This window comes from Puntigrus tetrazona, chromosome 23, assembly GCF_018831695.1.
Source record: "Puntigrus tetrazona isolate hp1 chromosome 23, ASM1883169v1, whole genome shotgun sequence".
NCBI lineage: Eukaryota > Metazoa > Chordata > Actinopteri > Cypriniformes > Cyprinidae > Puntigrus > Puntigrus tetrazona.
Genome location: NC_056721.1, coordinates 12993784 through 13015468, shown reverse-complemented (window position 1 = coordinate 13015468; position 21685 = coordinate 12993784). Strand labels below are relative to the sequence as shown.

The 21685-nt window shown below is 36.2% G+C and overlaps 1 protein-coding gene across 17 annotated transcripts in view; it reads right to left on the bottom strand.

Moving 5' to 3' along the window:
* The window catches only part of rap1gapa (RAP1 GTPase activating protein a), a 75259-nt gene that overhangs the window by 22085 nt on the left and 31489 nt on the right, over positions 1-21685 (bottom strand). For 13 of the 17 annotated variants that reach the window (XM_043225042.1, XM_043225044.1, XM_043225047.1 and 10 more), the window contains one exon: positions 8719-8812. Coding sequence is in view for 12 of the 17 variants with exons in the window: in XM_043225048.1 (XP_043080983.1) it covers positions 8719-8812 (94 nt within the window). In the remaining 5 variants the exon portion in view is untranslated. Of the gene's footprint in view, positions 1-2907; positions 3177-8718; positions 8813-13070; positions 13239-21685 lie in introns of those variants that run through there. The other 4 variants (XM_043225043.1, XM_043225046.1, XM_043225039.1 and 1 more) reach the window with 3 other exon arrangements.

The window sequence follows — 21685 nt, the reverse complement described above, 5'->3', positions numbered from 1 at the left end:
CCATGATATGAGAGGGGCGTGGCCAAAAACTCAGACGACACGCTGCAGTGCAGGACACATCTGACTGAAAAGATCTCATTTATCACTCAGACATCATCAGGAATCAGACATTTAAAGCCTTCAGACCACATTCACAGACTGCTTCTTTAATGCTGCTCAGGAGTTACAAAAATGCATTTACGCAGCAATTGCACCTTAATACTAGGGCTTGGGTCAAAGCATAATTCTGACTAGCTTTTATGTAACAGTTTGAAAGCAGACATAAATTTTAAAGTTTTAAAGCAGACATACAGCAGCCTTAGCTCTGGTAACACTTTACAATAATGTTCCATTTGTTAACATTTAGTCAAATTTACAGTGTAGATGTGACAAAGTGTGTCCACAGTTTGTTTTATGTGGCTCAGAATTAGAATAAATACATTTACCCAGCAAATACTTTTTAACCTAGAGGTGAGACAAAGCAGGCATAATTTACACTGAATTTTATGCAGGAATAGAACAGCCTTAAATTAAAGACACATCAAGCAGAACCTGATTTTGCTGAGTTCTACGTGTTCCTAGGTCAACATCTTTGTCGACCCTGGAACAACATTGGTTAATCAGATTTGAAGAACCATTTTATAGTTTTTGTGAACTTTAAACTTACAATCAGTGTTTGGTGCTTGTACATCAGTGTCATTCATCTATCATTTCCCCTGATTTTAGGCATTACTCATGGGTAGGCTTAGGTTCATGTGTAGAGATACGGTCAAGACACAATTTTGGGATTAAAATGTTGTTCCAGGGTCAACAAAACATGTTGCACCACTTCAACTAGTAAACTGCAATAACATGAACTAACAATGATTTCTAAAGCGTGTAATAATCTTAAGGTTATAAGTGTAAGTCTGTGCCTGTTTACAATTTGGTGTAAAGTCGCAATATTGCATGAAAGCTAGAATTAATTATCCCAGCATCAAAATATACAGTAGTGCTGTATAAAACATTTATACTCATCTAAGCAGGAATAAACAGTCTGTAAAGACACATTATTGCTGGTTCAGAAGTGCTTTTCAACATTTATAGTATTAATGCATCATGAAAAATGAAACATAGTATCTGCTAATTTTAGCAATTTTATCGAACTGAACAAACATAAACTGACACTAAAAAGTACAATTTTTATTAAGTACAGATTATTAAATATTGTAACATACTGCTTATTGTCAGTCATTGATGGTTAATGCATTAACTAACATGACTTAAAGGACTGCTGTTACCAGTTTTCCCACATAAAATTGATTTTAACATCAGCACAACTTTAGGGGAATGATAGTGTTTTTAGATCCAGCCAAGTACACTCAATATTGGCTAGTGGCAAAGTTAGTTTTGGCCCAACATGCAGGATATGGTGGAACTGGCATTTCCTCTCTGGCCTGATGGCAGCATGTCATTTATAGATGATGCAGAAAAAGTACAGAGATAACTTAATAAACAGCACTCATATCTGGAATAAAAGCATGTGGCCGACTATCTTTGTAGCCATGTTGGTTACAGTTTGTTAAAACTATAATTATACATAATTGTTATAATTGGCTGCTGAAGTCCTTTGCAATCATTTCCCTTTTTTTCTATGCAATCCAGGCAATTCATAATTTTTTTTTTTTAAATCAAGTGTAATATTTAACCTCTACATCCTAAATACATTTGCACTTGAATTATTCCCACACATATGACCATATTCTTATCTGCTGACAGATGAAGCGATCCCAGTTTACTCTAGTAATCTCATTCTAGTCTGGAGGACTTCCAAGACACAGACAGTAAAGTTCTGTCCAGCCTTTGGGACGGACCCAAAGACAACGTGAACGAGAGTGGAAACAATTATCTTCGATGTGCGGAGAATGAAGACTGCATGAATTTCTCACAGTCTTAAACAAATACTTTGTGTACTGTAGCACATTGTTTAAACACATTGTGCGAGTCCTCCGCCATCGGCAAACAGAACTTACGCTGCTGCTGCCTCAAAAACAAACTTCAGGGAAACTGAATCTCCTCACATAAAAAAACACTGGCACGACGTCAGACTGATACACAATCAGTCCTGCAACACAAACACATTATCAAAAGCTTCTTCAGCCAAATGACTTAGCAAAACGACAGATCATAAAGTAATTTAACAATACTACTAAACCATATGCACTTTATGGTTCAAAGTAAGCAGTATCCTCCCTAAACAAACATGCACAGACGAACACCCACTGAAATACAGTAATATTGTAAATTTTATGAAAAAATTAAAAACCAGAAATATATTACTGCAAAAAAATGTTTAGCCTAATGTTTTGAATTGTATGGGCTTCCTTTGTTCACCCCTTAAATAGCGGATGTATGGATGTAAGAACCATTATGAGGACAACATCTATTTGATCTTGAGATAAAACTAAAGGTAATTGAACATGATAGACTGTGATTCGCTTGAAAAAAGATGATCTGCAGCAAAATTATAGTGCATGTCAGTTTATACTGATAGCAGCTCTGTCAGTGATGGGAGAAAATCCATATTCTCTTTTCTTGCCTGCATTAAAAAAATCGCTGTGCAAGGAAAAGCAAAGCCTTTGATATTTTGCTGTAAGAACATGACAATGTATCAGGTAAGCATGAAATATATTCTGAGATGCCAGAACATCATCATGATAATCTTTTATAATAAGAAGATTTGCTTTTTGCTATATATATATATATATATATAAGAAATATATATTATTATATATATAATAAATCACTGTTTATTATACATAAATTAATATTAGTGCTTCTTTGCAGTATATAATTTTTAGGTGTACTCAACACTGCTACAAAATCAGATATTTACCTCCCAGCATTTATCCAATATTTCTGTTCAGACTGCAGATCTGACATACTTACTGTATCAGGTCTTTTCCAGTGAGCAACTGTCACTTGCTGCGGGCTGAGCTGTGCATACAGACTTTTAGCCATTTTTCCAAAAGTAAAACCAAAACTTCAAAAGTCAAAAAGCCAAATATGGCCTGAAGGCTGCAAATCTACAAAGTCCTCTGTCCTCAGAAGTGAGAGGAAACATCCAGCCCCGAGTGCTGCAGCAGGTTCCATGTCAATAAAGTGAGATACTCCAGCAGGGCAGCACTAGACTGCTGTGTGTACTCTGGGAGGTGCATGCGTGTCTGTAACCTGAAGTCTAATTGTGTATTTAAGCATTAAGATCCTTTAACTCCAGGTGCTCTGGAGTCTTTCCTCTCTCAGGGAACAGAGTGAACTGTGGAGGAGATGTTGCATTCCTACAGAATTAACTTTCTCCCCGTCTTGCACTTTTCTTTCTCTCACTGGCAGAAGTTCAGGATAAAACGGAGCTGATCTGGATCTGCTCTCTTTCAGACTGACAAGCCTGAGCAGAGTTTTACTTACTCGTCAGTTCTGTTAGTGCAACATCGCAATGTTTCAGTGTTTAAAAGTCACATCTGACAATCTGCCAAATGCGGATAGTTATGATTCATAAATTGGTTAGTATGTGTGAGCAGATCACTGTAATAATCAATTTTCAACGATTGATAATGCAGTACTGTATGTAGAATATAACAGGGCCAGAACAGGGTCTGAGATTGTTTTGCACACAATTTTAAATGTCACACATCTTAGCCATAGCACATGGGTACTACACCCAATGTTATGATTTATTTAATGAAAGACATTTGTGTTAATCAACTGAATTACACTTGCAACAATTATATTTGCAGAATACATATCATCTGCTCAAAATGGAATATAAAGGTGTTTTTCCAAAAGCACAAACCTAAAATAAAATTTTAGTTTTGGTTACAAAGTCAAACATTACTATTATTATTATACAATAATAGTAAAAGTGCAATTAAAATATATTAAATACAATTTTAAAAGTTTTAAAATATTTATTAGATAGTTTTTATTTTTCATAAATGTTTTTTTTTTGGACAATGTAGAATGTTTTCGTAAAGTCAAAGTAAAGTGTTTGTAAGACATAAAGTACACGTTGCCTATGAATTTGAGCATGAAAATTAATATCTTAAAAGACAACACACATTTGGAAACACAATTTGAGTTTGGAATACACTTATGTTGGCAGCTTATTAGGCTTGAAAAAAAAATCTCTAGCTTTGAAATTAACTTAACAAAACAAAGTCTGAATAATTCACTTTCTGGTGAGTTGAGACACGATTAGAGCTAAACAGAAGTAATACCTATAGCAGCAGATCAGCATGCAGAGGCCATTCTTTAGTTTGGCTCCTGAGTCTTGGGACAAAATCTTAATTAAACACGCTGTCACGTACATGTGCGATCAATATTGTCAGAAAAGTATGGTGGATGGCGTCTCAGAGGATGCGTGATAGACCGATTTGTGGTGCAAGACAGACTTCTTATTATGTCAGCTTAAACAGGTCTGTTGTTAGTTTGACTGGCATTATTATTAGGGTGATACGTCCAATTTAAACCAGCAGTGTCAACTCTAATCGCCCTTCAGCACTTCAACTCTATTTGTAGATTGGAGCAGAGCCTGCTCAGCCTCCCCACTGATCTTTCATTACTTCCTTCTGAGAAGCAATTACAGGAATCACTGATACACATATACACTAAAATATTTGCTCTATTTAAAATGCATCAACCTTGTTTGTTCAGTCATCTTCCTTTATTTTTAAAAGTAACAGGTACTTTGGAAAAATGTTTCAACATTGACTAAGCTTATGAATATGAATTAGTCCGCATGACGTTCTAAGCTAATCTTCTTAAACCATCCAGTCATCTCTACCTCTTCTAATAGCCTGCTAACAGCCATTGACACATACATTAATCAATGCCAAATCTGCAATCAAATGTCAATAAGCAAAATAAACAAATAGCTTTACCTCACCGAAGATGCTGAATAATCACAGTGTATAATAGGTGAACAGGTAACAGTAACAGTATTTTTCTGTATATCAAATTGACTGAAATAGCTCAAACATACACAGGAATAAATCAAAAAACATTTTAGAGCTATGCACACAGATGAATCAGCAGATTTAGGTTGGACTGTAGTGACTATGCTTAGAAAGCTTAGAGAAAAGTGAATAGAAGATTTTTTCCAAAACGTTCTGAGGATTTTTTTTTTTTCATAGTTATCTATGATTCATGCCAACCTGCCAGACAGAACTGGCAGCCTATTCTAATAAAGCTTTAAGCCAGCAAGTGGATTTGGAAATGGAAATGTCTCCAGGGCTCAGCAGAAATGAGCAAATCTATTTAACTGGTCTAAAAAAGATATTGTGAATAAATTTTAAAAGGAATTATAGAGAGCTTTTTTGGTTATCTCTGTTTCAGCCTCAGCCAAACAACAACAACGACAAAAAAATACACTTTTTGCAACTTAATATAACAACAAATAATCAGTCCCAGTTTGGATACTTCATCCACAAGTGTGCATAAGCAAATATCACTGCTGTACTGTATAACTGAATATCACAACAATAGCATTTATTCTTGAAAAATGACAGCGCAAACAAACTTCTGGCACATTTCAAAAGATAAAATAACATAATAATAAATAATAATAAGTTGTTGTGCATTCAAAATTAAGATAAAAAAGTCAATTGAAACTTACTAGTTATAAAACACTGTTTGTTTGAGGGGAACTGACTTCATGCATCCACTAACAATCATCTTGGGACTATTAGTAAAAAACACACTAACAAAAATGGCTCAGAAAAGTTATGCTAGCCTGCAAGTGATCACATTTAGGCATGTAATCAAAATGGACATCATACAAACTTTGTTAGACAAAGGTGGAGAAAATCCCCTGTTTTTAATGAAGCTCAGAGAAAGAAAGAAATCCTGATGGGCTTACTGGACTCATACACATTGATAGTCAGAGGCATTATCTCCACTGTGAAATCAGGCCAATCCTTAATTAATGATCCCCTTCATGTGATTCTCTAGTTATTCTCTCTCTGTCCTATCCATGATCATCCTCAGCTCAGCACAAATTAAATCAAATCTAACTTTAGAAGATGCTGCTATGAGACTAGCGGCCAGAGCAAAAACAATGCTTCACTTTTATACAGTATCTATATTTTGGGGCTTTTCAACATTTTTATGAGATCAGATAGAGGACAGCGGCAGGAAATTATTTGGGAGAGAGTGAGGGAATTGTGACACAGGCCAGAGCCTCACGAGCCCTGGAGAAAAAACATATCGTGAGTTTGTGTCAATGCATTTTTTTAATAATATTTAATTTAGATCTTCACAGACGCGGCGTATCCTCTCAGTCATAAGTTGCTAGTGCCCGTTCTCTCCAGAGGAGTGTCATGCGGAGGCAAGCAGCCCCATATGCTCCTTGTTTTACAGTTGATCTAACACATGCTAACACTGCAGGCCATTGTTGCTACTGTGCGTAACTTTGGATAATTTTTTTGTGCTTTCAAAACAATGAAAAAAGAATGGTGAGACATTCCCATTAGCCTTGTAACAACAGCAGCTCACAGAAGGGCGTCTCAGGCCCGCAGCATGTACGTCAGAGGGAAAAAAAAGACATCTCACACAGAATTAGACAGCGTGTTAAACCAAAATCCTCTCTGACTTGGCAGTCTCTAATGTAAATGACATCAAACTGCTCAAAGCACAATCCAGCAGAGAACTGCTCAGGCAATGCAACTATAAAGTTAAAAAAAATAGGTCGGCTGGTGGATATCTGTTTAGCTTGTATAGCTTACATTTTATTTAGGGTTACTTTTTATTAACAAATTGTGTAAAAAAAAAAAGAAGTAACCAATAAAGTGACAAACCATCACAAAACCCATAACCAAAAGAAAAATGTAAAAACTTCTCCATGACAGCAACAAAGTTAAATGGAGAGCAACTGAAAAAAAGTGAATTTGCGTAAACCTACTGAGAAAAGACCCAGAGACCGTTTTGTTCGGAGAAGATACAAAAGTCTACAGTTTTCAGAACCAAATATGCAATTATCTGACCAACACCCACATAATAATTATTTTATCTTTTTTTTTTTTTTTAAACCTTCACTTTATCCACAACTGCATCATTTGTATTGTATATATTTCACTACTCAAATTTTAGGCAAAGTTGATACTTGAAGAGAAAAATAAAATAAAAATGAAACATTTACATACCATGTTGGTCCAAACTATTTTGAAGAGTGCTGGTAACAGTTTGGTTAATCCATTGCATGGATAAAAAAAATGTTTCACAGATGAAAGCCATAAAAGTTTAGAGCAATGTGATGATCGAAGTGTCATTTTTAGGTGAACCAAAAATTAAATTAAACATAAGCGAGAGACCAAGCAATAAACTAGCCTACGAGAATGGAATGCAATGAAGGATGTTTCCTTTCCACAAACCTTTCCCTTTACCATAGGATAGACTTAAAATAAAAGCCATGACCTCCAAAGACGACATCTCTTTTCTCTTTCCATTAATTTTCTTTCTCCCATTTCATACATCTGAGATTACTCTCCATTATGCTGTAGATAAGCTACGCTGCAGAATTGTGGATGCCATTAAAGCTCTCTGACATCACCCAAACTTTATCCTCTTAATCGCAGGCTCAGCGCACAGAGTTTAAAAGCACTAAAATCTCCTCCACACACAGAGATCACTCAAACTACTTACACACACTACACACAATACACAAAGGATCTTATTCTTTAGCCCTGTGCTTTGAGAACCTGACCCTCAAATCAGACACAAACGCCAAGATCGCCAAACAATTCCAAACAAAATACGTCAACAATGAAACTAATAACATTTAACTTAACGTGGGATTTAAAGGGCGCTCGCATTCGCTCTCTTAGGACTGTTGATAGTGTTAGACGGATCAGCAAATATTAAAATGCAATAAATTTGATTCACGCAGCACAGTATAAAAAAACAAAAAACTAAAGAGATTTAGCTTTCCATCAGATTCAACCATGCAGTAAAAATCCATGCATGAGTTTGGCTACAACACTTGAAGATGCATTTAAGAAGCTGATTACAAGTGTAAGCAGTGTAATTAAAAAAAGTTGGGTGTGATGTACCTCAGAAAAGGCGTTTAAATATATTAAAGTTTAAGGTATTCACTCAAAAATGAAAATAATGCAATAATTTTCTTATCCTTATGTCGTCCAAAATGATTCACACACACTGACTCCAGTTGCCTATGGAGGCCTAATCATTGCAATTGCATGAAAATAGTACACTTTCTCATTTGTGTTTAATAATATTCAGGTGTCAAACAAAATAAGGGTGAGTAAAAATGTTCATTTTGTTTTAACTGTTCCTTTAAGGGTCACGAGAGCAGTTTGCTAAATCCCCGGAGCTATAAGCCACTGTCAGTGAATAAATGACCTTTCCTAATCGATGCTATTTTGACAGCCATTAGTTTGTCTCATGAAATAAGGGGTGAGACTGAGAAACCGGCCTGACATTTGTTAATTAATAGCATCTGGCATTTAATTACATCACTCTCATTTAACTGCATGGTACGTCAATCATGTGTATTAATAACAAACAGAAAAGTCCTTAATCGTCATGCCTCCAAACAATGGCCTCATGCAAATCAGTGATAGTTCTATACAAGCTCACAGTAACGGAGCAGATGGGTCAGAAGAGGTGAGACAGACTCAGCAAGCAGACGTCAAGTACTGGCAGGAAGGGAGGAGGATGCTCAGCATGCAGGAGTTTTGTGATACATACCTTGAGGAACGCAGGGCCGGTGTGAGGCAGTGATGGCTGGAACAGTGAAGGATCTAGTGTGTTAGAGATACAGGGCTCTCCTCCATCCTGTTTCCTGTAATGAGAGACACACTTCAGTCTAGCAGTACATGTGCACATACACAAATTCACACCCAGTAAGGGTCACAGCAGGAAAAACTGCGCTAAATGCAAATTCTTCGTGGCTTGTCAGTCAGTGATTAATTCTTTTAATTTTTACCTGTGTGCATTTCTGTAGAATTAAATCACTTAAATCACATTAAATTGACTTATTCAGGCATAAAAAACAAAACTAAAATAGATTTAACTTTTTAAAGGGAGGAAAATGTAGCTAAACATAATATAATATTAGTGCTATCAAATGATTAATTGCAACCAAAAAATTTTTTTGTATATATATATATATATATATATATATATATATATATATATATATATATATATCCAAATACATGAAAAAAACATCCAAATACATGTAAATATTTTCTACATATATACTGTATGTGTGTATATTCAATTATACACAGAACACACACATATATTATGCAAACAAAGACTATTAATTGTTTAACAGCACTATATAATATAGTTATAATAATATATAATATATTTCTGAGTTAAAGACATCTTGTTACTATTTGATACATAATGTGTCCTTGATGTCCAAAAGCAGTTGACAGCCACTGCTCTAAACGGTCAAAGGTCATGGGGTCACAGCAGAGGAAGCTTTAGCATTGTGATAGCCTGACAACTGCATCACCTCCCACTTGGCCGTACAAGACAGCACCTCTGAGCAGGCTTTGCATTTAGATTAGCAGGTTTCTCCGTCTGTGCAAAGCTCCATGGAGTTGAAGAGGTGATGTGCAATATGAGGGGGCTGGTATAATCAAATTTTTTTTCAGACTCCTATTGTTTTGACATGAGGCCATGATTAGATTTCCCATTATACTTTAGCTGAGGAGAAACAGATTGTATTACATTGCAGGCTAAATACGGTTCAGGGCGATGTAAGTGAGCTAAAGAATGACCCTGGATGCTCCGTAATCAGACAACTTGTGAATTTATTCTTTCCTAAATGTTTTCATAAAAGTGTATCCTGACAGAAACTTCAACAAGACGAGTGTGAGTGCTGTGACACGAATCCTCCATGGTAATTTAGGAAATGGATATAAAATAATGAGTACAATTAAAGGAAACTGCTAACGCAATAACAAAACAGATGCTGCACTTGCCCCAAAAAATGACTGAAAAGATTAAAGGGGGATTTGAATAAGAATACCTAGTACAGCACCACTAAGGGATTTTTATGCAAATCAGGTAATAGAGCAAATGTGCACATAAAATTAGCGCTGAATTCAATTTGCACAGTGCAATTCACAATCTTAGCGGTCAGTAAAACGTGTTAAAAAATGTCAATTAAATGCGCCGAGCAAATAGTGTTTCTAAAATTTCAATACACACTATTTTTCTGTTTTAACACAGTACAGCGGTGTTTCAGTGCATTTAGTAACTGTTAAAAGGCTTGTGTAACTCCTGGCTGGATTTGCCCTTCAGGACCTGTTAGGTGCTTGTATTGCTTTTGGCAAAAAGACTTGTCTGAAGATCCATATCTGGGAAAATCCTTCTTTCTGACATCAAGGAGGGGTTATTAAAGTGGAGAACTATTACAAATGTGCGCCGTAAGTAAGAAGGTCGAAAAGAGACCTGTGATAAATCCCTCAAACAAAGAGGCAACTTTCCAGTTTGTACTTCTCAACAGTTCTCCTGTCAGCTTCATTGATGCCTGATACGGGTTGTTGTGGGAAATAAACCAGGAGTCTGAGCTTTACAGCAGCCCCCCCCATTGCTTGCATATTCTATTCCCTCTAACAACACCATCCATCAAAACCAGGCAGCTACTTTAAAGGTAAATGAGATTTTTAGGACATGGCCATTTGGCTTTTAGCGTTCGCATTAATGCATTACTGCAAACCATCATTTGAGGCTTGTTTTAAATTAACCTCCAGATTGCCCTATAACCCACATATGGGTGTTATTGTGAACTTTTGCCTTTAACTGATGCAGAGATGTCTTGTGGCGTAGATTTCTGCTGTGATGTAATGTGGGAGTGATCAGCAGTGCTGGAACAACGGCCTTAAATGAACCGCAGCTCAGCTCCAAAACAAATGATAACAGAAAAGCTCTATAAAGGACGAACATCCTCAGAAAGCTGTACTGTGCTGATATCCTTAATTAAACCATCCTCCATTAACTGAGCATCCTTTAATTTAACTTCAATGAAAGAATCGTGGAAGTGCATATCCCACTTTAGCTCTAAAAATGGAATATTATAGGCTCAGTATGTGGTGGTGAATTACTGTAATGCTGTGGTAACTTACTGTACCACTACATTAAACATAGATCTGGTTGGTTTTATTACAGAGCGATTACAATTCCTATGTACTAATTCTCTTCCACACAGGCAAGAAATTCCCACTGGACTGCTGGAGGAACGCTCTGCATTCACAACCGGGATCATTATTTCACTCCCTACAGCTGAGCAGCCCAGAAACCAATTCCATGCACCAAACAGACAAAATTCTCACTGAAGTCTGCAGGCATCAGAGCCCTGTGAAACTACACTGCTGGAGTACAGCCATGAAATTATGCATAACATTATATAAATCGTTATTAATGCAAAACCCAGCCTGTTTTGAAATTCAAAAGTCTTTGTAAACATACATCATGGAGAAATGGTTACTATTGTATTAGTGCCAAAGACTCAATTATAATTTTTCTTATTGATGCCGTTTAGGGTAAGGAGGTTTACTTGGTTTAACCAACGCTGGAATCGTTTCGTTGAATCGTTGACGTGCTTGTTTTCTAAGCTGCTAAGTGTGTGTGTTTATATACATACGTAATGCTTACGCTACCTCAAACATATATACATATACATACGTGTGGAGACATGTGGAGAGCATTTATTTGGTATCATTATATAATTTTATATAATTTTTGACCATATATATATATATATATATATATATATATATATATATATATATATATATATATATATATATATATATATATATATATGTGTGTTTGTTTGTATGTGTGAAGAGTTTATTTGCAGAAACAGATTGCTCTGTTTTTTTTTGTTTTTGTAGTTTTTAGATTTAGCTTTAGATTAATTAAAATGCACAATGAAAAACAGATTTTTGAGATCTGTTTTTTTATATATACACAAATATATGATTATGAATTTGCAGTTCAGTGCAAGTAAGTTTACGATTTCTTATACATTTTCTATTAATAACACTCACTTAAAGTTCATCTCTTAAAACAGTAATAATAATAAAAAAATATATATATCTTTTGGCAATTTAATCTATTTTTCATACTATACATCAAATAATTGATGCATAAATTCACTTATTCAATAAATGTTTGTTTTTTTATTTAAAATATATATTTTTTGCTCTGTTTAGATAAAACAGTATCACATTTAAATACAGACAAAATTGAAATGATCATTTTAACTATGAATTGTATACAACAGTTTAATGAAATGACTAATTTTAAATAAACTAATTTTAATAGTGGTGCATCATTATTACACAAGAGCTTCATTAAGTTAAGTTGACATTAATGAAAAAACTCCAGGCAGATGAATTCATAATACACATCTCTTAATCTATCATTTGTATCTTATTAAACACCTGAATTGTCGATTTAATGAAGACATGATATCATTTTCCTCTCAGCTGCTAATATCTAAAGACTCAAATGAAACCCCAGCCTCTCCTCTGCTTTCCTCTTGAGCGAAGTTGAATTAAATCAGGTATTTAAAGTCTGCGAATGAGAGGAGTGCAGTTTCATGTGAAATTACGTAAACCATTCACTCCTGGGGTCCTGCCACGCAGCAAGGTTTCATTAGCATCCCACCTCTGCCTTCAGAGAGTTTGAGTAACCACAGCAGATGCAGGAGAAGCCAATGAAATACGAACTACGGTCTCAGACGCGGCGCTGGAGAAAAGTACAAAGCACTAAAAGCTCACAAGTCAATTCCTGATCGCCGAAGCTCGGAGCACGACTAAAGAGGTTGGTAGGTCACCCGTTAAGAACTTAATTGTAAACGATGAGCCGTGAACGAACGTCGCTAATGCTCGCAAACGCACTCAGAGCTGTGTCTCCCAGCATCTCTCTATATGTGTTAATGAAGACTTACATGCCACCGTTCGTGCTCCGCACACCTGCCAGATGCTCTGGCCGTCCCACCAATCTCACGCTGTATGCCAGATGCATCAAACCCACTTCATATTCCCATACACATATACAGTGCTATTACTCACTGCGTGCAGACGGACGTAGGGTCTCCTCTCTCGTCTTGCAGCGGTGAGCCTCTCAAGTCCGTCTCACACCTGCTAGAAGCACTGATCCTCCCACTATCACTTCATTTGTTGTCTGTATCGCTCTCTTGCTCTTACTCTACTGCTCTTTTCCTCTGTCTTCTTTCTTTACGTGTCTCTCACCCTCCCCGTTTGCGCTCGTCCCGTCCCCTCCCCCGCTCGCTCAAACACTGAGGGCTGTCCATCTGAGCTGTCTGATGGGGCTGTAATTTGCATTCATCGTGCTTTGCCTTAATTAAACGCACACCTCCCCATCACCGACTGTTGCTCAGGCAACCAATTCACTAACAAACGATGTCCTATATCCCATTTAAAAACTGTAATCCTACCTTTACATGCTTTTTTAAACAAATTTCTCTTTGTCTGCTCCTGACATCCGCTCTTGAGCCTCCAGGGTGTTCAAAGAGCTTATTTCCCTTAAGTTAAGGATCTGTTAAAAGCACTTAATGTAAAGGAAGAGGATTAGATGAATGAATGGGAAACCATGGAAACAGTGGTAATTTACTTATAAATAAAATATGGAAGTTAAATATAGGAAGTATCTTGACAGAGAGTCCCGGCTTGTCACATCAGAGGGGTGACGGCACACATGGTCCACAGATAGAACAATTAAGGGGAAATTCATTTCGATACTATATGACGTCCTTTCTTCCATGCAACACGCATTAAAAAAAGATAATGCATATAAAATGTAACGTGTGCATTTGGAATAAGCTAGGGAATAATTGATTTTTAATGTTTTTAAAGGAAGACTCTTATGCTCAGCAAGGCTGCTTTTGAAAAATACAATAAAACAACAATCTAAAGAACTGTTTTGCATTTGAATATATTTTTAAATGTAATTTACCCCTATGATGGCTAAGATGAACTTTCAGTGTTTCACATGATCCTTCAGATATCAGTTGAAAATCCTGGTTTGATAGTTACTCAGAAAATATAGGCTTACATAAATTTTGAATTAGACCGATATAAATTATAAATAATTCCATGTATCATAAAAATAGTCCAATAAGGTGCTATATTCCAGTTATGAGCTAGATGATCTTATCCACTGAAAAGATCTATCTTAAAATAATCATTTGTCTCCAAAAAACTAAAAAATCATATTTGGCTAAAAATAAATGATTTATTCACAGAGTTAAAGAGCACTAAAGAGCAAAACTTATGAATACCTCAAATACTTTGTGATACCCTTTTTAGGATTGTTTTTTTATGACAGCCAAAACCCTTATACTTAAAAAAAACACAGAAAAAAAACATCTTTTATGTTCCACAGAAGAAAATAAGTCACACTGGCTTTGAACGACACAAGGCTGAAATGAATACCCATTTTTAGTGAACTGTTTCTTTAAGATGCTTCTGCAAACATGTCAAGTAACTGAGTCAAAGAATAAGCTCAGCTAAACACACAGACAGCCCCTCACTGCATCAGACGACTGCAAACACAACACATGTGCACCGTATGACAGCAAAATACTGCTGTCCACAGCATAACTCAAAGAGATAATGCAGGATTAGAAGGAAATCTTCAACCCCTCTGAGAGACGTGTTTTGTAGTAATCAGTGAGCATAATCTGCTGCTCTTGGAAAGCTGAAAACACACAGCTCATGTACAACTTCCCATTCAGAGAATAAAGAAGATCAGGTTAAACTGGAAGAGCTGTTATTAAAATATGAATAAGATGTTGAAGATGGCAGAACAAAAAGCAACGTTATAAACAAAAACAGTGTTTCTATTACAAATTGTACATAATTATGCAATTTATTTAATTGTAAGTCATCTAATTTCATATTTATTTAATAATATTTCATTGAAAAATAAAAACATTTCTTACCTAATGGAATTTTCTGTCAGAGTATTGCTCTCTGGGACATTCCACATCCTATATTTTACCGTCCAATGTTTTTTATGGAAGGGCATCTTACTTTACGAGACCTCATCTGACTGCCCTGTGCATTTCACAAAGGATTTCTAAAAAAAGTCTAAATCTATTGCATTTTCCCTCCTAATCCACACCCAGGTTAAATGTGTCATCCCACACTGAGTGTTGTCTTTCAAACTGCCCAGAAGCTGTCACGTCATCATATCTATATCTCTCTCTGATAATTTAAACCTCTTCTAATAGTGGCTGTTGAGCCTCGCAGGTGTTCCGCATCTCCGTCTGTCCTCCGAGAGGTGAAGAAGAGCAAAAAAATTAAAAAAATCTTAAAAAAGAGATCAGTTAGTAAGTCTAGACAACAGCCTCAGAGAAAAAGATGTTTTTGTGCCATAAAATAGATCCTGTTCCTATCTCAGTATCTGTCTTTAGGGAAACAAAGACAAAACCACAAAAGCAGAGTGACTCAGACTAAAGACATATTTGGCACATTAAAATTGTAAACCGAACCACATACTGTAGACCACAAGATCTCAAAACGATACGTGGTTTAGTGTGTAGGTGAGCTTTTAGGTGCATTTGAATGTGGCAAACTCTGACAGCAGCATTACTAATACATTGTGCCGTTCTGACTAATAAAGGCTTACTAAAGACTCTTCCTCCTGAAGTGCGTGCCTGCATACTCCAAGAATATAATCTATTCAAATGATAATCCAAAATGCCTTAGAATATATGAATAATAATGTGACAACCCTAACTTAAGCACAGGGGAGGAGGAAAATCTCGAAGGAGTTCGCTCTGTTACTCTTTTCCTCTCATTTGACATAAAAAAGCCAGAGTTTCTGGAAAAAAAAATCACAAAGAGAACGTAAGTTTTGTTTCTGATATAGATTTTGTTAGTCTTGTCTTCACAAACTACTTGTAATCGTTGAAGCATCAGTTAGAGCGGATTTAAAATAATTAACAAATCAGGTTCTCACATTGTCCTCAAGCCAAAGGCTGCTTATAAAATAAAGCCCTGGAAAACCAAACCAAGCCAAACTAAACTGAACTCCTGAACATCAAAACAAAAATAAAGCTCTGAACAAATTAATTTTGTCAAAATTACAGTAAGATATATGAAATAATGTAATGTGAAGTAATGTAATAACATGTAGTATCAGATATAATGGATTGAACATAAAAAAATTAAACAGCTTGTCTTTAAAAAGCCAATGTCTGTTGATACTGAATTGTTTTTATCAGAACTGTAAAGCTTAAATGAACAAAAATATAAATTAAATAAAAAATATAAAATTAAAAATATAAATTAAAGCTCTGAACAAAACAAAACACCCTTAACTAAAAACAAAACAAAACTAAGCTCTGAACAACTGAATTTTGTTGAATTACAAAGAAAAGAATAAAACAAAACCAAAGCCCTAAATAAATCAAACTAAAACCAATCAAAACAAAAAAGCCGAGCTACAAAACAAAAATAAATCCCAGAAAAAAATATCCTATCACCTCAGCCACAAAACTCATCTGCATATATTTTAGGACAAATGCATGCAGCATAACCTCAGCAGACCCCCTGCTCTCTGTCACTTTCTTCTCCTCAGTTCTCATATGCATTTGTGAAGAAAACATTACTCAGATTAGCACTAGCTCCATCGAAGCCAAAACTGAGTCATGCTCAAAACATTTACACAACAGGATCACAACTGCTGCCACTGACCTCATCTCCTGTGTGGGTGGTTAGCTTAAAAAAAACATCCCCATTCCCCACAGAGGCAATGCGTCTCACCTCCATACAATTTGCATGATCCGGCCGTTGGATAAGTCCGATGATGGGTTTTCATTTTTAGCCATAATATAAACTGTGGTCTAATAATGTGTAGAGAGGCAGGGACAAGTGCATCACATGATGCAGTGACATGTTTTCATCCTCTCAGGGGCAGAATGATGTAACTCATGAATGCCTGATGCTGTGTGACCAGGAAACGACCTCAAGAAACACATAGGATTTAAAGGTCTCACTGACATGGAAACACCCTTTGGGAAGACGATACCTATTTATGTCGAACTCCACCCACCAAACGAACAGGTGCAGCCAGCCTATGCACTTCATTAACTATAAACATTGATTTTCCTTTAACAAAGTGGCTACTATATATAAGCCTACTTTATGTTGTTAATATCCTCAAAGCAACACGGAGACATCAATAAGATCTAGTCACTTCCAATGCATGAGGAACCTCCACAGAAAGACCAGCAGTATGTATTTCATACTGTATTATCAGGATAATACACACAAATGAGATGAGATGGGCTTTTCTCAAGTGGTTTTGCTTTAAGACTGTACAATTATACGTACATCAAGTGGAAAACACTGCAATATTATTCAAATTTAAAATGGTTGCTTTCTATTGTAATTATTTGAATATATTATTTAATACATATACACACACACGCATGTGATTTAAAGATCTGACTCATTATTTCTTTGCGTAATTTGGTTCTTGACTTTGGAGGATGTGGGGCATCTTACACAACTTATGCTCAAAAATGCCCATAACGTTTTTCATATCTTAACTGTGCATAATTGTATCGCATTTTTTGGCTTATATTTTTCATTGTTTTCCCTGATTGACCACCAGTTGAGAGCCACTGGGTTAAAACATTCACATAATTACTAAACAGACCACTTTCACCACTGAGCAGTTATTAATATCTTTGTTTTTGCAAAAAGAGAATGTGAACTCCAGAGCATGTACCATGACTCAGAGAATCTCTCAGCTAGAGAGAGAGATGAGAGAGAGAGAGAGAGAGAGAGAGAGAGAGAGAGAGAGAGAGAGAGAGAGAGAGAGAGAGAGAGGGAATGAAGTGTCTGATGAACCCACAAACCCAAACCACCATTTACAGCAATTAAAATCTCCCCTTCTCTCCCTGGCTCAGCGAACGAGAACCCAAATGACCCGCCCCAGGAGGACACAGATGGGGAACAGCCACACATCACCTGCCCCCAGCTGGCCCTGCTAACAAACTCAAGCAGCAGCATCTGAGATTAACTCCTAATTCCTTCATGTTGACAACAACTATATAAAAATACATTATGCAACTCATTCAGAGATTTAAATTCTGAATTCTGCAAACATCTCTTTTGATGCAAACTGTCTGGAGTAAATCTACTCTAAGAGGGCCTATTCAAAAGAAAACTAGAAAAAGTACAAACATATCAGGTTACTGCAGATGGTTCCTGTAACAGCAGAAAATTTAAGAAAGGCCCCAGAGGATGACAGTAAGAAGGGTGTCTGAGGCGAGCACAGGTTGCTGCTCTGATATTAAGCTGGCTACTATTGACACTGACATTCCTCAACCTACCAAGGCCAGAAGCAGCATCCTGGGCCTTTATCCATGTCCCACAAACATCATATACAGTATATGAATATAAATAGTCATATTTGTTTAAATAACTCTTGTTTAAGTAAAAATAGGCATACAGAACATGATCATGCAGAACATGTGCTTTATAAGTACTAAATAGCCAATATGTTAATAATAGGCACGATAGTAAGCAACCAGCTAAACTAGTTAATAGTAAGAATTTTTCAAGAACTATTACCGGTAACACAAATTAACTATTACATGTGACTTTTCCCTAAATAAATTCTTAATTTGCTTATTAATAGTTAGTAGTTGTTAAGTATTGGGTAGGATTACGAATGTAGAATGAGGCATTAATATATACTTAATTAGAACTAATAAATGGCTGGTAATATTCTAGTAATATGCATGCTAATAAGCAACTAATTAAGACACTCTAAAATAAAATGTTACCGATTTTTTATGTGACTGTGTGTAAAAGGATATATGTATTTTTTTTAAATATATTACCATAATGCTGTATATATTACCATAAGTTCTTTTAAGAAACCCCAGCACTCATTATAGCATATTTACATAAAAAAAAATCAGAAATTCAAATGAATGTTTTCATCTTAGCGGTCCAAACATGACCACCACAGCTGGCTCCTTCTGTGGGTTCATCTAATGCTCTCAACTAGCTGCCTGCCTACTGAGTCTGTAATGGGTCAGATGAGTGTCTGCCTGCCAGAACCTCCAGAAGTCAGCTTGGACTGAGCTTTGATGCGTGGCACATCAATCTGACATGCCTCTCATCTCCCCATGTCTCTGCCATCAGAACACCCCATGGTGCCTCTGGCCCTGAAGGTATTTTGATGGAATAAACCCAATTGAGCAGCTTCAGTTTGAGGAGGGGGAACTTGTACATCACAGCATGCTCGGGTCTAATATTTTATGGGTGCTGATATCCACACTGATAAACTAGCTGCTTTCCCTGAGGCCCAGGCCATCATCATTTCACTTGAACTGTTCCACTATAGAGAGCTCAGCGTGAGCAGAAAAAGCAAAAAAGGGTAGTGTGGATATATCTGTCTTTTCTGGAATTTTAGCAAATTTGCTAAATCTTTTTACAAAACAGCTCCTGGGAAAATATGATATCTTATCAAATGGAAAGCAAAAAGCTTAAATGGGTATTAGAGCTATTGCCTGTACAAATGTTGAAGAAGCTTGGAGAAATGCTGACTAGGTCTTTACTAATGCTCCTCGTGAATTTAAATGCCATTCCTTTTCTTAAACAAAACACTTGTGACTCAAAACTGTGAGTTAATGAATCTTCCGCCCTCAAATTGTGACAATATTGCATAATCACATTTTTATGACCCATGGGGACGTATTCATGCATCCCTTGACTATTTCTGCTCTGCATCAACCATACAAGTGCATACGCTTCTTTTAACGTTACTATGCTTTAAAAAGGTCACTTATCCTTCACACTGAAGTTCAAGCTGTTTCCTGTACTCTTTTACTATAAAGCTACTGTAAATAAAACTGTCACTATGCCACAAAAGGTGTGTGTGTGTGTGCATAAATAAAGAATGATGGCCTATCTTCTCAGTATTAAAGGCTTTCTCTGACAATCTGATAACAGTCATTATACACCGATTATTGGGACAGAGATTAAACACGCAGACAAGCATCTTTACAAAACCAATTAATCACCCAACTGGAATATGTGATTAAAAGAAGATATAGGAATACTTCATCAAAGTGTATTCATCATAAAAGATCTTTTTCATACACCTATCAGGTTCCTAAATCTGCATATTTCTGTATGTTTTAATATGCATTTTGTGTGCCGTCTGATTTCGATGTGTTTCCATTTATAAATGTTGTCTCAGAGAATCAGGCACTTGCTTGTCACATTGCTGCTATATTTAGTCAGACAGTTGCATGTACGAGACAGTCTGGGCTGATTAAGTTTGACAGCTCTCTCCTCCCTTCTCCTTGAAACCCTAGCAGATAGATTCCCGTAAACACACAGAGATACAGGTGTGTGAGAGATCAAACTCACCTGTAAGCGGTTCTTGTGCATGCATACTGTGGCAAACTAAACAAATATACTCCTAAACTAGAACAGAGCCTACTTTTTCACTCTAAAACTATAAGCAGTGGCGGATCACAGAGTCTGGTGAAGAAAGCAGATCACTCAGCCAGTTCTCAAACATCTCATAATTATACAGACAAAAGAGAGGACTGAAGAACATTCTGCTACTCTGAGACTCATTTAAAAGAAGGGTAGGTATAGTCCTAAAAGTTTTGTCTACTCACACTTATGTCGCTGCAAACATGTATGATTTTGGTTCTATGGACACAAAAGGTGATTTATAAGAATGTTCAAGCAGTTCTATTCCGGACATAAAAGTGCACAGGAACTTGGGTTGTCGAATAAAAAAAAAAGGTACTGCAATTTCCAATAGGTTCTAAGTAACAACTTTGACCAGAGTGATATGAAGATTAGGAGATACACAAATCTTTGAGAAATCTACACAACCACTAGAGGGCAGATGACTTCAGTCAATTGCACCCTAAATTAAAATGATAAATCCATAACATCAGTACTAATGCCTGTATTAAATATGCAAATGTTTTGTGATTTTTAAGATAAAATGGGTAATTTGCCATCATTAATAGTAAATAAAAAGCAATCTAGAATCAGAAGTAGTAGCCTATTAGCCTACAACCAATAGTGCATTCTTCTCCTAATTATGATATTTATGAGAAGAGCCGGGAAACTTAGGATTTTCTTTGGGTTCAGAGTTTTCGTATATATCTGCATCTTGCTCTAAACCAAGTGATTTAAATGCACCTGATAACAGGCAGTGAATCTGATGACACAAACTTGTAAATACAAACCTCCCTGGAAGACGAATGTATCATAATTGCCAAAACAGGTCTAAATAAACAACAGCCTAGTATGGTAAAAACAATACACCTATATATGTATGATTTTGTGTGGCTGCTTGCACTGGTGGACTCTACTCTATCAATGTCATCAAACACAACCTGTTTCCCAACAGGCTGTCTGGGACAGAAGAACATTGTGTGCTCTTATTGGCTCAATGTATTATTTTATACTACTGTCCGTATATCTGTCTCGTATAATAACGGCAGACAGAACTCACCTCAACATGGGTTCGACAAACGTGCTCAATTATATAAAGCAAAATAGGACACTATGAGGAAAAGATCGACTTTAACTTGAAACAGAAAGTCTGAGGAAACCATGTCTCTCCTCACTTTGACACCTGCACTTTGTGATGAAAGAAGAGTAAAATG